This window comes from Lagopus muta, chromosome 6 (assembly GCF_023343835.1).
Source record: "Lagopus muta isolate bLagMut1 chromosome 6, bLagMut1 primary, whole genome shotgun sequence".
Taxonomy (NCBI): Eukaryota; Metazoa; Chordata; class Aves; order Galliformes; family Phasianidae; genus Lagopus; species Lagopus muta.
In genome coordinates, this window is record NC_064438.1 from 17,566,070 (window position 1) to 17,580,371 (window position 14,302).

At 45.7% G+C, this 14,302-nt stretch overlaps 1 protein-coding gene across 7 annotated transcripts in view; it reads left to right on the forward strand.

The window, feature by feature from the left end:
* The first annotated feature begins 7,903 nt into the window (after positions 1 to 7,903).
* The window catches only part of ANO1 (anoctamin 1), a 77,387-nt gene continuing 70,988 nt past the window's right edge, over positions 7,904 to 14,302 (forward strand). For 4 of the 7 annotated variants that reach the window (XM_048947345.1, XM_048947346.1, XM_048947348.1 and 1 more), the window contains exon 1: positions 10,481 to 10,631. In XM_048947345.1, the coding sequence (XP_048803302.1) occupies positions 10,574 to 10,631 (58 nt within the window). In that variant the 5' untranslated portion in view covers positions 10,481 to 10,573. Of the gene's footprint in view, positions 8,077 to 10,109; positions 10,205 to 10,478; positions 10,632 to 14,302 lie in introns of those variants that run through there. The other 3 variants (XM_048947347.1, XM_048947351.1, XM_048947352.1) reach the window with 3 other exon arrangements.

The following is a 14,302-nucleotide window of genomic DNA, read 5'->3' on the forward strand; positions in this document are numbered from 1 at the left end:
CTCTTCTCATCCTCTCTATCCCACCAACCAGCTCAGATTAAGTGACTGATCAAAAAGCCCCTCTAACACATCTATGAAGTCTATTATACCTGAGTCTTCCCTGATTTAAGAGGCTGCAGAGAGCAGCTGGAAACCAATGCTGCTATAGTTAGAAAAGCAGGGCTTCAGTCTCAAGTTTGCTGGGGTGATGGTCTTTTTTGCCTGGTAATTGGGCCTGTTGTCAGTGATGTCCAGAGTGAACATTTATACATGAGAACTGAAGTACAAGTTAGCTGACTCAGGTGCACAAGGAATGATGTGAAAAGAATTCCCATCTCTTGACTCCCTCTTCTGTGTTTTATCCACAAAACCACTTTTAAGTCCAGGATACTTCTGAGTTTACAATGAATTTAAAGAATTCATTATACCTTCTTTGCAGGAGATCTACATTTAAAAAGCCAAAGAGCTTTCTCAGTCTGGAGTAACTAATTAGCAGTTCTACCTGCAAGAAGTAGATGAGAAATAAGAAAAAATAATTTTGTATCTACAAAGTGGAGATTATCTGAGCAAAGAAACCTAACATCTCTGATTACACTGCATCAAAGTTATATGTGCATGCAGTTAATGCAGAAGGAATTTTGGTGTAGTCTCATGCCCAGCAGTGCCCTGGTTTGGGCGTAGATAATTTGAAAGTGCAGGTTGTTCCATCTGCACAACTCTTGAGTTGCAATCCAACAATAAATCCATCTAAAATGTGGCAGGCAGCTGATCACAAGAGCAAACAGGTAGTTTGCTAACTATCTGAACAGCATAAATGGGGAAAACAATTCTGTGCAAGTAAAAACATGGTAAATTATCAGGAAAATCTTAACAATGAGATCTGTGTCATTGTAGAACCATTTTCCCAGGCAGAATAACAGAAGTTGAAGATTTTCATGATTGGATCATCACCATTTGAATTGTACGATTGTCCTAGGTATGGTATGACTACCCTACTAACCCATTTTAATTCTATGAAGGATTGTGCAGGGCTCAGCTGTAATTTAAAATGAATGAAAACAGGTTGTCTCTTGCAAAAAAAGAACTATTCCCTCCACATGGCTGTTACTTGCTGAATTGAGAGCCTGTCTGAATGAGCTTCTAGTTACGGGAGCTTGCTCTGAGACCTCAAGTTCACCTACAAAGAAGAAATTTCTTTGGAAACAAGTTCTACTTCTGTTTGGGCTGGGAAGATGGAAAGACTTCATTGATTACCTTGAGAATGAAAAGAGAAAAACATGCAAATTCATTCCAGGAAGAATGAGTGTGCACTTAAAGCAGGAAACACCTAGGGAGGAAAGCCCCAACATCTGAAGATGGGGAAAAGATTAATGAAAAAGAAAGAAAGGCACTGTCAGAACCATTCACTGAACTCTCATTCATTGCACTGAAACATCATGTTCCTTTGAATTTAGCTATCTTTTATGGGCAGCAGTTGAAAAATGAGTAGCAGCTGATCTTTCCCATATGTAACCTTACGACCTCACATGGAACCTTTCAGTGGGGCTGAAAAAACGAGGCAGAAATTCAGCAGTTAAAAATATGAAGGCTTGGGTATTAGATTGCCCTTTAGTCCCACCACAGCTCTGCTCTCAGGATTTGCACTGCGTTGAGTCTCATGTTCACTTTCCACACTGGGCAAACTCCCCTTATTTGTATTTGCAGATGAGTGTATTTCAGTAGATGAGATTATCCTACAATTGATATTTTACTAACTTTTTTGGTTAGTTTTACTGAGCAAACACAAATAAAAAAAAAAAAAGACAGGGAATTTGAATAATACAGACACCACTAACATTTCTACGTTCATATTTATATGTGTGTGTGTAAAGCTAATCATTTTTTGCCTCAGCTTTGCATTTTGGGGGCAGGGGGAGGTTGGTATTTTTTTCTTCTTAGAAGCTCGATTGCCTCTTTATGAAACATAGGAAACAGCATTCCACCTTCTACCTTCTAGCTAGGGAAAGAAACAAGGCAGCATAACATGCACATGTGAAGCATTTGCTTTTCAGATGACTTCAACTGAAGGATTGATAAAACACTGCATTGCTGTCCTCTATTTTTGACATGTATCTCACTTGGAAAAACTACCAAGAGTTTTAACAGTTTAATTTATTGTATGTGAACAGCATATATCTCACTCCACCAGCTTGTTGGTGCCCCCTTGTGTTTAAAAGAACGTGATAAATATCTATTGCATCTGTGAGTGCAAGATGCAAGGAATGGATATCGGGGGGGGGGGGGGGGGGAGAGGAAAGCTTTTTTTTTTTTTAGGGATTAGAAACAGGTTTTTAACTTGCATATTTTCAGGATTGTTTTTCAGATATTTCCAGACGTTTCCAACCCACTGATAAATTAAACATATAGATCACTTTATAGTAACCGTATTTTTAAATGCATTTCAATGAACGTTCAGAAACAAAAACAACATTGGGCTTTTTTGTTTTCATTCTGTTCAGATACATTGTTCTCATACATGTAATCAATGAATTAATTAATACTTTTTATTTTATGAAGTAAATGTATGATTTGTTTTCAGGCACCAATATTTAAAAGCATGTGGATTGTTGGATGTGCAGGTTATACACAGGAAAAAAAAAGGGGTTGAGCAGAATCAGATCTTGTGCAAGCACATAGCTTCATAGATGTCAATATCTTTATCTTCAGTGTGTGCATTGGCTCCTTCCCATAAGAACCCAACCCACTGTTAAGATAAAAGAAGAAAGTGTAAGTTTCTTGGGTTTAATTTGTTACAAAGATAGTCTATAAAATAGGTTAAAAAAAAAAAAAAGTTATGTATGTGGTAGGTAACTAAGGACCAGATTTCCACCTTATTTTTGTGCAGCAGCACAGGCTGGGAACAAAATCCACACAGCTGGGTTCAGAACAGCAGGCATGCTGCCAAGTACATATTTTGCTGGGGTCCTGGTTAATGGCAGCAAATCGCACCCATCACATTTGTTGCAATTAAGGAACACTGGACGAGGCATGTCAGCAACTCAGGATCTGAAAGAGAACTGTCAGGCTATGGCATCAAGCTGTTATAAGAGCAATGACCAGACTTCGGATAGGTGTGTGATTACCATCCAAGCACAGCACAGGAATTCAGAACACTTGAGAGCTGTTGGAGGTCCTGTGTTTTGAAGGGGAATACTCAAAAGCTGATCCTGAGATGTTTATGAGTCACTAGAATTTTTTGTGAGTGTATCTATTTCCCGTTGTGATCCATATAAACAATGGACTTCCTAAAATTCCAAATTCAATTTTCAGCTGTGGTCAGCAAGGGGCTGCTGTGATTTGAGTTTTCCCAAAGGGCAGCTTGCCTCTGAAAGGAAATTACTTTGCTGGGTAGCTCTTGGGTTGTAGTCTTGGCAAAAACAGTATTGATTCACTTACTGCAGATGCATGTCTGACTGTCTCAGGGAAGATCTACAAAAACTCTCAAATGACAGATTAATTATAAGTGCTACAATTAGACAGATTTATTAAGATTAGGTGGAGAAGGTGCCATTAAAGCTGAAGAAATGGCTCGGATGTCACACCTACCCTGGTGTCACATGCGGCAACAGCAGATGGGAGAAGTACCTTGGCTTAGTCGCAGGGAAGATGCCACGAGATTACAAAGACTTTTTTCTACTTCTTCCTATGCATTTCCTCTATTCACCACCCAGCCTTGCCCACAGTTCCTGGCACTTGGGCCACTTTGTTTTGGCAAACCCTTTCTGCTTTGCTGGCCTCCCCTTCTTGACTCACAGTGGTGATGTTCAGAGGGCATACACCTGGCCCAGCATCACTCTCTTGCTCTTTACACACAGTGCATGCTGTGAGCTGTTGGTGATGTACTTGGTGTACTGCAACAGCTGATGTGGCTTTGTTACTCTTCATTATCTACCTGGGTATAGACAAGCTAGCTATATTTACAGATATATTGCTGGAAAGTGTGCAGTATTGAGTCTGATCAGGAAACAATCGCCGCAGCATTATTTTATTTACATAGATTCAAAACACGATGTAAAAATGTCCATACTCTTTCTCGGATCCATTTGATACTCAACAAAAAGTATGTGAACATAAACTGGTTCTCCAGGACCAATCAAATTTATTACCAACAATATAGACAGCCGTACCTAATTACTAAGGTGAGCACAATTTCTTTTAATTGTGTGTGATATACTGTCTTGTTCCAATCTGCAAATGGCTGCACAGGATAAATGGTTGCATATGAAAAATATTCTTCAAAACTTTTCTATATTTATTTCTCTCAGTACCTGTCCACTGAAAACACAGAGACTGGAAAAGTGAATGCAACTGTTTCTTCAACCTCTTCACATTTTGTTCTGCAGGTCTTTGGACATTCCTACTTTGGAAAGTACAGATGAATCTCCCTGAATTGCTTTTGACTCAACCCTAGGCTGGACACCGAGCTCATTGGTCATGTGTTTCTCAGGGATCCACACACTGGGGCTAGATGAGTGCATGGTTAATGTCTTTAAGCCACAAATTACTTGAGATTGAGGATATTACAATAGATATGGGTTAAAGCAAACAAAAACCTCAAAAACACCCCTTGCCAGCAGTTGTAACAGAGTAGAGGTAAGCATAGAATACACAGACACAATTCAGTGATGGTCATAGGTGTAATTTCCCTGCTGATATCCTTGTAAGGACCTTCTAAGATTTGTATACTACGTACAAATTGCTATTGTAGACCAGTGAGACTTGCACTGAGTAATTAGACTCTGAAAAAGCAGCCATATGATTGTGCATAGTGCTATCCAAACAATAGCAAAGCAGCTCCTCTGCTGTTATACCACAACCTGGTACTGTTATAACAAATCTTCACTCATCTATGCAAGTCTTAACCTCTTGTTGTTGTGAAGCACTGTTACAAAATAATAGTCTTAAATTTCCAGTCACAGCATAAAATGCACTTGTGATGGGAGTGGTTCCTCAGCAAGAACAGCAGCCCGTGCAGAGTGATGGAGGCCCCAGCATCTCCCCAGATGCAACCATTCTGCAGGTTGCAAACAGCTGAGCAGAAAGAGCAGTGGGAAGGGGGGAAAGGGCTGCTGAATTCTTCCCCTAGCACCTGGGCTGGGTGGAGCATGGAAAGTTGGTCTGAGCTCCTGGGTGGATGGGCAGATGAAAGTACCTAGACCTTTGGGGATGATCCCTATTAACTCTAGGGATTAAGTGCCCAATGCAGGCTGGTGAGAACGGTCCTAAGGGACAGCTGACTGCAAGGAGAGGCTAGAAGTAGCATCTGTGGTCTTCTCCTGTCCAAGGTGCTTAGAAAGTGTTGGTTTGAATGATTGTTAGTATCCCTTTGTATCTTTAAAGAAAAGGCTTTGCTACTTCTGCTATAAATGGTGCATCCACAGCAGACTTGTGGAAATCACAGGAGATCACCCATACTAGATGTGCTTTGAGGGTGATGCAGGCTCCTGTAAATGTCAAGTGTAAGCAGTTTTTATTTTTATTTTTTAACTTTCTTGCTTAAGACCTGTAGCAGAAATGCTAAGTCACAGCCTGAAGCAATGATTGAGCACCTGGTGGGAAGGCAGGGGCAACCCAGGGGAACTCAGGTGCATGCAATGCAATGCACCTGAGTGACTAGAAGGGATGGATCTACCCCTTCCCAGACCTTATTTAAGTGTTAGCAGTGAAGGCAAGGATATCTTGCTGGGGATCCCTGCCTACCTGAGGCTTTCCAAGGGTAAGCAGCTTCTTTCCTTTATTTCTGTGCCCATGGTTGTTTGAGCAAATCCTTACTTGCTGCAGCCTAGGACCTTACTGCCCTGCTGTCATTGCTATACTTGTTATTGCATTACAAGACTAAAGAAATTGAGGCAGGTCATTGCACGCTGCTGCAGCTTGCACAGAAACACCTTGGGCTGACTTTTGTTTTGAGCTGTATGCCACAAAAAGGGAAAACAAAGATACATGAAAATTAGTCTTAATCTTCCTGTCCTGGTTACCTCAAGCTTCAGCTCAAGAAGGCAATCAATAGCTGCTCCTAACCATTAGCCACACAGATCAAAGATGAGGGAATGTGCATTTTCATGTCCGTTGGAAATGGCTGTGGATCGATGGACTTGTCTCTCATCTCAATCTCTTCTTGCTAGAGCACAAATGCAAGGATAACTGTACAGCAGTGGACTCTTGCAGCAGCTTGAAAGTGATGATGAGGATCTCAAAAAAGAATCAGAAAGTCTGATCAGCAGCAGCTTGAGTCCAATTGAATGGAGGGGGGATGAACTCAAGGTAGAGGGTTAACAGAGAAGGAGTGGGTTTTGCTTTGGTTCCCACCCTCCAGCCTGTGCAGCTGGGCCAGTGCCATGGCTGCTGTAATTTCCTTCCATCGGCAGCAAGGGGAGAGCGGGAGACCAACTGTGACTCACATGGTCTGAGTCAAATCTTCTTTCTCGATGTTTCTGAGCACAGCTTAGAGCATCTTCTAATTTAATTTCAAAGCTCTGGCCAGGCTCTTGGGTGGTGTTACCTCCAACTGTAAATCACAGTGGGAAGCAGTGGGAGGTTCCTCAGACTTTCGGAAAATGACACTTGGAAAATTTAGCAGCATTAATAGGAAAACCCTGCATGCATTTGTAGTGGCTAATAGTAACTAGGGAAAGTGTTTCATGCAGAAATGAGAAAGGGACTAGCTCTTACATGTGCAAAATCAGGGTATTCTGTCCCAGAATTGTTCTTTTCCTAAGAGAACCTAATTATTCACTTGCCCAATGTTGCCTAAAATTGTGTGGATCAGCCATCCTAAATATCCTCATTTAGGGGTTCTATGGTGACCTTAAATATGTATCTACCATAGGCACAAGCAAACACCTATGAAGCAGAGAAGAATCTTAACAACAGATATATGTATATTTTTTTGCATCAGTCATCATATTGCATTTATCTTTGACCATATATGTAGCACACCAGACAATATTGTTTACAAACTTCAGTAAGTTTCTCATTCAATTTTGACTAAAAGCAAAAAAAGCAAAAAAAAAAAAAGGAAAAAAAAAAAAAGAGCAGGGAGTGTTGACAGAAATAATACTTAAGTATTGTACAGAAGCATTCGAAAGATTGGTGCACTGATTGAAATAATGTTCTTAGCAGTATTTTCTTCATTCCAACACAACTGTGTTTGACTTGGATGAGACTGTAACAAGCACAATGTTTTGTGCACTAGATACGTGAGCTCTATGTGAAGACAAAATGCACAGCCAGGAGACCAGCCACATGCCATCAGACCTGAGATCCCCCCAGCCCAGGACCAGTGTATGTTAGTGGTAAGCAGCAAGGGAAGGAGATGAGAAACAGAACATCCTTCCCCACAAATGCCTTTCCAGCAACCAGGAGCTTAAGAGCTTACACAGCTGAAAATTATAGCCAGACTGCTCTGTACAGAAGACATCACTCGAACCTATATTTCAATGGGTGGTTCACATCCCTTAAAAGAAAAAAAAAAAAAAAAAAAGTCTGTGCTTAGTTGAATTGCATGAAATGTAGCTACACTCTGTATCCATAGTTTGGTTGTATTTAATGTTATGAGTAATTTAATAATACTATGTATTCAGAAATACCACCAGCTGATTATCTTAGCATTACCACCTGCCAATTTCTCTGGGTATGTCTTTGCTGTTACAGCTACTCCCTCTTTTCCTCACAGATCCTGTCTGTGATTTTTAGGACTCTCCAGTATCTCATTCCCTGCTTACACTACAACTCACCCGTTTGCTTTTACTTGGCATGTGGGTGATGAGCAGGGGGTGGGACCAGCTGTGCTGAGCTATGGCCAGGTCTCGTCCTTCCCCATGTGACTGTGCTGGCATGGCCCTGGGTGGCTGCCAGGGCTGTGGTCCTTATCTGAGTGTCTCCGCTGCAGGGACTGCCTCGCTGTGTGCCTCCAAAGTGAAACAGCCAGGAAAATAAATCTGAAGGCGACTGTGAGCAGCTGCAGGGCTGCCCCTGGGGCCAGTGGGGCTGTGTCACGAGCAAGCGCTCCTCCAGCATGAGCACCCAGAGCCTGTGCTTGTCTTCAAATGACAAGAGGTGAGAGCTGTGTTATTGTTGTTACAAAGGTACACAGTACATTCTGCAGGAGCAAACTATAAATATTTTCAGCAAATGCACTTACTGTAGGTGTGGGTGCCAAGTAGCACTGTCTCCTTCCTAATTGTTAGGAAAGCATTTTTGTTTTATTGCACAGACAAGTAGATTCCCTGTCCCTTTGCTGTTCTTCTTGCAAGTATGTGTTGAGATGGCACAGTGGGTTTATCACATGCCAAGGAGGAAAACTGCAACAGAGCTGCTGTCTCCTATCAGCCCTGCAGCCTATTTTAGCTCGGCGGCTCTTGTAATGACAAATCACGTTTCCTCTGCTCTTGCGCATGGCCTGAGTGTCCCTACAGCTCAGTTGCCATCCTGGGCACAGCAGCACCCTGACTGATGCCAGCCCAGCTCTGTGCCTGCCCACAGGGTGTGGGTACATCCCAGCGGATGGCAGCCGTGCAGCCTTTTGTCTGTCTGTGTGATTTTTCCATTCTCCTGTAGCTGTGTCCAGCTGTGGGCTTCTCTGAAGCAGCTGAGGGATCTGCTCAGGCTTCTGCATGGAGCAGGGAGAAGTGCCTGGCCTCCTGGTGCTGTGGGGGCAGTGCTTGGAGGTTTCCACTGCTATGAAAATTGGGCCAGGCCAGGGCCTTCTGAAATAACTGCATACAATTACTATAGTTTGATTTTATTTTATTTTTTTTTTTAGGCCATTTTTTTGTTTTTATATTGTTCTTTAACACTTATGCTCCAGCCTTGTTCAGGTGCTTAATGTCTACTGCTTAATTTTTATTTCATGTGTTTAGCTGGAGTATAACTTCAATTTTTGACATGCTGCCTGTCAGACTAAAATTTCCTAAACCTCATTATGAAATGATGTTTTGGCTCAGCTGGCCTTTGGTGTGGCTTTCAATAGGGTGATGGAGAAGAGGATGCTCAGGGGAAGCTGTATTTCTCTCTACAATGACCTGAAAGGGGGTTGTAGCAAGGTGGAGGCTGGCCTCTTATTGTGAGTGATGCACTGGCATAGGCTGCCCAGGGAGGTGATGGAGTCACAGTCCCTGGAGGTGTTCAAGGAAAGGGTGGATGTGGCACTGAGTGACTTGATTTAGTGGGCATGAGTGATGGGTTGATGGTTGGACTAAACAGTCTTTCTGACCTTAGTGATTCTATGATGGGCAGCAAGGGCCACGTTCTGGTGAGCACCCAGCTCTGTGCCAGCTGTGCAGCCCTGCCAAGTGCCCACCCATGTGCCTCCCCAGCCATGGGCAGCAGAGGAGCCTGTGGTCAGAGTGAGATAGGATGCTGGAATCCAGCATCATTTCCAGATTTCTTTGTGTTTTGTATTCATGAGACAAATATATAGGTTGGGCTTGTACCTACATTTGGTTCTGCTACAAAACTCAGTCCAGAACAAAGTAGTTGTAAGTAGGAGATCTTGCTCTCAAGCGCCTTTGATCTCTGGCAAGGCAAACTGGTACATGGAGCTTTGTACAGCACCATCTATTCATCTGCTCTTCTGTTAATAATAAGCTAATAAATAGTAAACTAAAATGTGCATTCTAAAAATAGATTAAATCCAAGCTTTCTCAAAAAAAAAAAAAAAAAGTGCTAAAATTATGAAGAAGTAAAAAGATATAAAACCTAGCCTAAAAGCATCCTGCTTCGGTTTTGGAGCCTCTAAGGACTGTAGTCCATGAAGAAGCCCGTGTGAGTAAATTCCTGCGTTTATTTGATGTTTAACTGACGTATTCTCTACCCACCGCATCAAATCTCAGATCTTCCCAGGAAAGTTGAAAGTTTTGAAAACTTTCAAAACCTAGCGGCTCCCGAGCCACAACGCAGTACGCTTTGGGTAACACAGGAAAGCCGAGAGCGGGACCGGAGCGACACGGGGGCCGGCAGGTTGCAGCTGAGCGCGTCCGAGCATCCCTCGCCGGCTGCGCGCAGTGAAAGCCGGCACACGCGGGGCACGGCGAGGGTTGGCCTCGGGCGAACTCCCGCGGCACCGCTCCGCTCTCGCCGGGCACCGCGGGCGCGCTGACCTTTGTCGGCCGCGCTGCCCCCGCCCGGCCGCAGCTGCCGCCGTCCCTCCGGCGCCCAAGGTCAGGGCAGCGCCGTAGCCGCGCAGGTAGGCGCGGAGCTCCGCGCGGGGCGGGGGGCGCGGGCGGGGAGGGAGGAAGGGAGGGGAGAAAGGAGGGAGGGAGCGCGGCGGCGTGACGCGGAGGGCCGGCTCCCCGCGGAGGGCCGCGCTCCCGGCGGGCCGGCGCCCGGCGCCCTTATTTAAAGTCGGCCGGGGGGCGGCGGGGCGCTGCGCGGTGCCGCTCGGCGGGTGAGCGAGCCCTCCCCGTGCACCGAGCGGGGGGAGGAAGAGGAAAAGGATAAAAGGGACGGAAAAAAAAAAAGAAAAAAAAAAAAAAAGAAAAAAAAAAAAGGAGGGAGGAGGAACCCTGGCAAGTTGAGTTTGGTACCTCAGCCGGGCTGCGGGGATCGACGGGCGATGGATAAGGATGAGATCCACCTGCACAGGCTGCCTGCCGCCGCGCCGTGGGGACCACGTAAGTGTGCGGCGGGGAGAGGAGAGCGGGACGCGCTGCGCTGCGGGAGCGGTGTTACGGGTGGTGCTGCCCTGCGGGGTGCCGAGCGGTGTTACGGATCCCGGAGTAATCTCTGCAAAGTAGTAGGGAAATAAAACGGCGTTCTTTCCCCACCCCCCAGAAGCGTAGAGCAGCATAAAGTCTTCTTTATCTACGTTAATGTAGTAATTAAAAGCTCATCTAGCCTCAGGAAGCCAGGCTAATTATGAAGAATTGCTGGAGTATGAAGTAGATGAGACAAACCCTTGATTCAGTGGCTGCTGTCATTTCACACTGTGCCGCGGCAGGCTAGCAAAAAAGGTCTCACAAAATGAAGTGGGTCTGCTCAGCCAGTCGGTAGTGTCCTCACAGCACTGGCTTAATGGTGTGTCTCTGAATCATTAACTAACGTGTGCAGCAAAATAAATTATATATATTGGAAAGGGAAAATACATTCCTTGGCTGAGAAGTTGCAGAATGTTTTGAGCCAAAGAGCCAAGCGCTTAAATGGTAGGGGGTGGGAATTTCCTTGGCTTTGCTGTGGAAATAAATCCTAGCTCGGTGGCTGTGGGTGCACACATGCACTGACACACGCGTTTGTAGAAGATACCATGCATGCACATATACACCACGTGCAGAAAATCCTCATGTGCACGCATTGGGGCACAAATTTCACAAGCACTATTTACTGAACGCATTTTTCTCCTGGTTTAGAGGCTATAAAGCTAGGGCTGAGATGCTAACCAGGAACATGCTGTAACCCCCTTGGTTATCCTGCAGAATTGTATATAAATGCAGTAAATTTAGTGTGGCACCATTTGTGAATTCCATACTTCACAATCAAAATTCCAAATCTTACTGTTTGCAGCTAAAAATAGCGTGGGGAGCCCTTTTCTTTACTCCTTCTTTCTGGATTCCCACGAAAACCGTTATCCTGGAGTCTCCTTACTACATGGCCAAACATTCAACTGGAGCTCAGCCCAGTTCTGAAATGCTCCGTACGCCATGGGCTGGTGGAGCAACCAGGAGGAGAAGGGAACAGGTTCTGAGTCTGTGATACGGCGCAGCTGGGCTGTGCAGCTCAGCACTGGGGAACGAGGTTGCTGAATTCTGCCTGCCCCATGTTCAGAGTTGAACGGAGGAGGTGGAAGTCCTCTGTGCTGTGTGTTGTGGAATGGAGGCTGAGGTGTTATCAGGGATGGCTGTAGGAGGGCAAGGGGCAAAACTGGCACTGCGAAGCTCTGGCTTTGTGCAAGTGGCCATTTATCCTGAGGTAATGGCAGCGGTAGGGCGAGTCCTGGGAAGTTCAAGTGGCACTTTATCTGTGAGAAACTCAGCATAATGATTTGCGGTGGCATTCTCTATTTAATTTCTTAATCACCCATCAGCAGCACAAATACTGTGCACCAGCTTTGTTAGCGAGTTCAAGGAGCAGCTTTGCTCCTGGAAGCACACGCATATTCCTGTTGGTATCGTATCCCAAAGAGTGTGTTTGTGAAGCTATTTATGGGATGAAGCTCCTGATGGATCCATGCGCTGCAGTGCAATGCTAGCCCTGGTCAGTCCTCGATCATGTTCTGCACTTGTTGCTGGAGGAGGATCAGGTGGAGATTTGTATTGCACCAGGTCTTTATCCCTACAAAGCCTTGCTGCAGGCAGCCGGGGTGGGACAGAGTTAGGAAAAGCTGGTATCAGAGGGAGGGTGGCAGGAGGAAAAAAAAAAAAAAAAAAAAAAAAAAAGCGCAAAGGAGAGGTGTATTGCCATACAGCTGGAGTTACCTAAAGACTATTTCATGTTTTTCTAGGAATGAGCTGGATGGTGACCTTGGTATGTTGTCTTTGGTTCTGTAGGTAGCACAAGAGGCTGGGGGTCCTTGGCCCCTGCCCTGCCCACAGCCCCAGGCACAGAAGGTGATGGCTCCTGACTTGCTGCCTGCTCCTTCCTTGCACTCTGGGCAACCAGGATGCGTGAAGAAAGGGCTGGGGCAGAAGTGGCTGAAAAGGCAGTGTTGTGTTGGTTGGGGAAAGACCTGGAGTAGATCATCTTGCCAGTGTAAGGCATGGGGGCGCTGGGGCAAGTGCTTGGGGTGCAGCTTGGCACAGTCGTGCCATCATCCCCTGCATATCAACAGTTAAAAAGCCCCTGAAAGATCAGCTGGATCCCTTTGAAAACGATGGGAGTTCTTATGTGATGAGGCTGTTGTATGCGAAAGCGAGGTGTTTCCCCCTCTTTTCTCAGGATTACTTCACTCATGCCTGAGCAGGGTCCCCCAGCACGGCTCCATCGACTCCTCTGCAGCACCCATCTCCCTGTGGTAGTGCTGCAACAATTCTATTAACAGCAAAAATGATGAAGCATATTAAGCTAATAATTAATCAGAGATGACAGGGGACTAATAACCATATTGATTTAATTAGGACTTCTTTTCCAGCTCTGTAACTTGCGCTCACGTACATCATTAATGTAATATTTTAATTTGTACTAATAACTTATTAATTTCTGCGGCTGGGCCACAGAGATGTAGAGGGGATGGGGAATGAGGAGGCAGAGTGAGCAGGCAGGAGAGCGGCCCTGGGAAGGGGTGGTATTGGCATCCACAAGGCAAAAACGGCCCTTTTGACGTTAATTACACCCTTTGGCTTCTGGTGATTTTGAGAAAAGGAAATGCTTAGGGACATGCTGTGGCTGGAAAATACAGCTGGTTTTAAATTAGGATCAGTTTGTGGGCAGGGAAGAGCAGAGGGGACTGTGGCGGACAGGATAGGCTTCAGAGCATTACTGTGCAAAAGGTTGAGGAGCACGGAGCTCGCTTATTTTCCCCCTGCTTCATTCCACACAGTTGTTCAGTCACTGTATGGGTCAGCCCTCAGCTTGGTATGTTCCACAGGCAGCTGTACCAATGACCAGTTTGAGGAATGCCCAGTGGGAACCCATGGCACCACCACATTCTGCGATGCTAAGCCACCCCATGCCGGCTGCTGGGCTGGTGTCACATCACAGGGTGATGTCAGCAGCAACGTGCAGCTTATTTCCAGCGCTTTGAAGAGCGACGAGGCGGTGATGCCTCGGTTGTCACACAAGGTAATTTATGGCACGCGCAGGCCTTTCAGAAGCCGCCCGTCCCGCTCCCAGGCGCAGGAAGCAGAGCAGCCTCAGCTGCATTAGTCACAGCCTCTGCCCCAGGCCTGCCCCTGTGCACCCACGGGAAGAAGAGATGTGTTTATTTGGCTTAGCCTTCAGTTTCCTACCCTCACCCCAATGCCTCTGAGAGTGCTGCTCCAGCCCAGCAGGGGAGGCTGGCCCTTCCGTGTGCTTCCTCGCCTTCTTTCAGCCACTGTCCTGGGACAGCTGGGCTGTATCCCCACTCTTCACACACTCCATGTCACACTCTGCCATACTGGCTTGTCCCCAGGGCTCTCAGCCTCACTGCCGCCCCAGGTTCTGCTGCTTTCCCTTTTCTTCCAGTTCCCATCTCTGAGCCTTTCCCTGGCAGTCTGTGCTTCCAGCTGCTATGGAAGCTATTTCCAGATCTGACCTGATGGAAGGATGGAGATCCCGTGCCATCTCCTTGCAGTATCTTTGCCCATTGCCATATCTGCATACCTGATTTGTTCTTGGCAGCTCTGAGTCAATGCGAGAGCTTGCTTGTGCG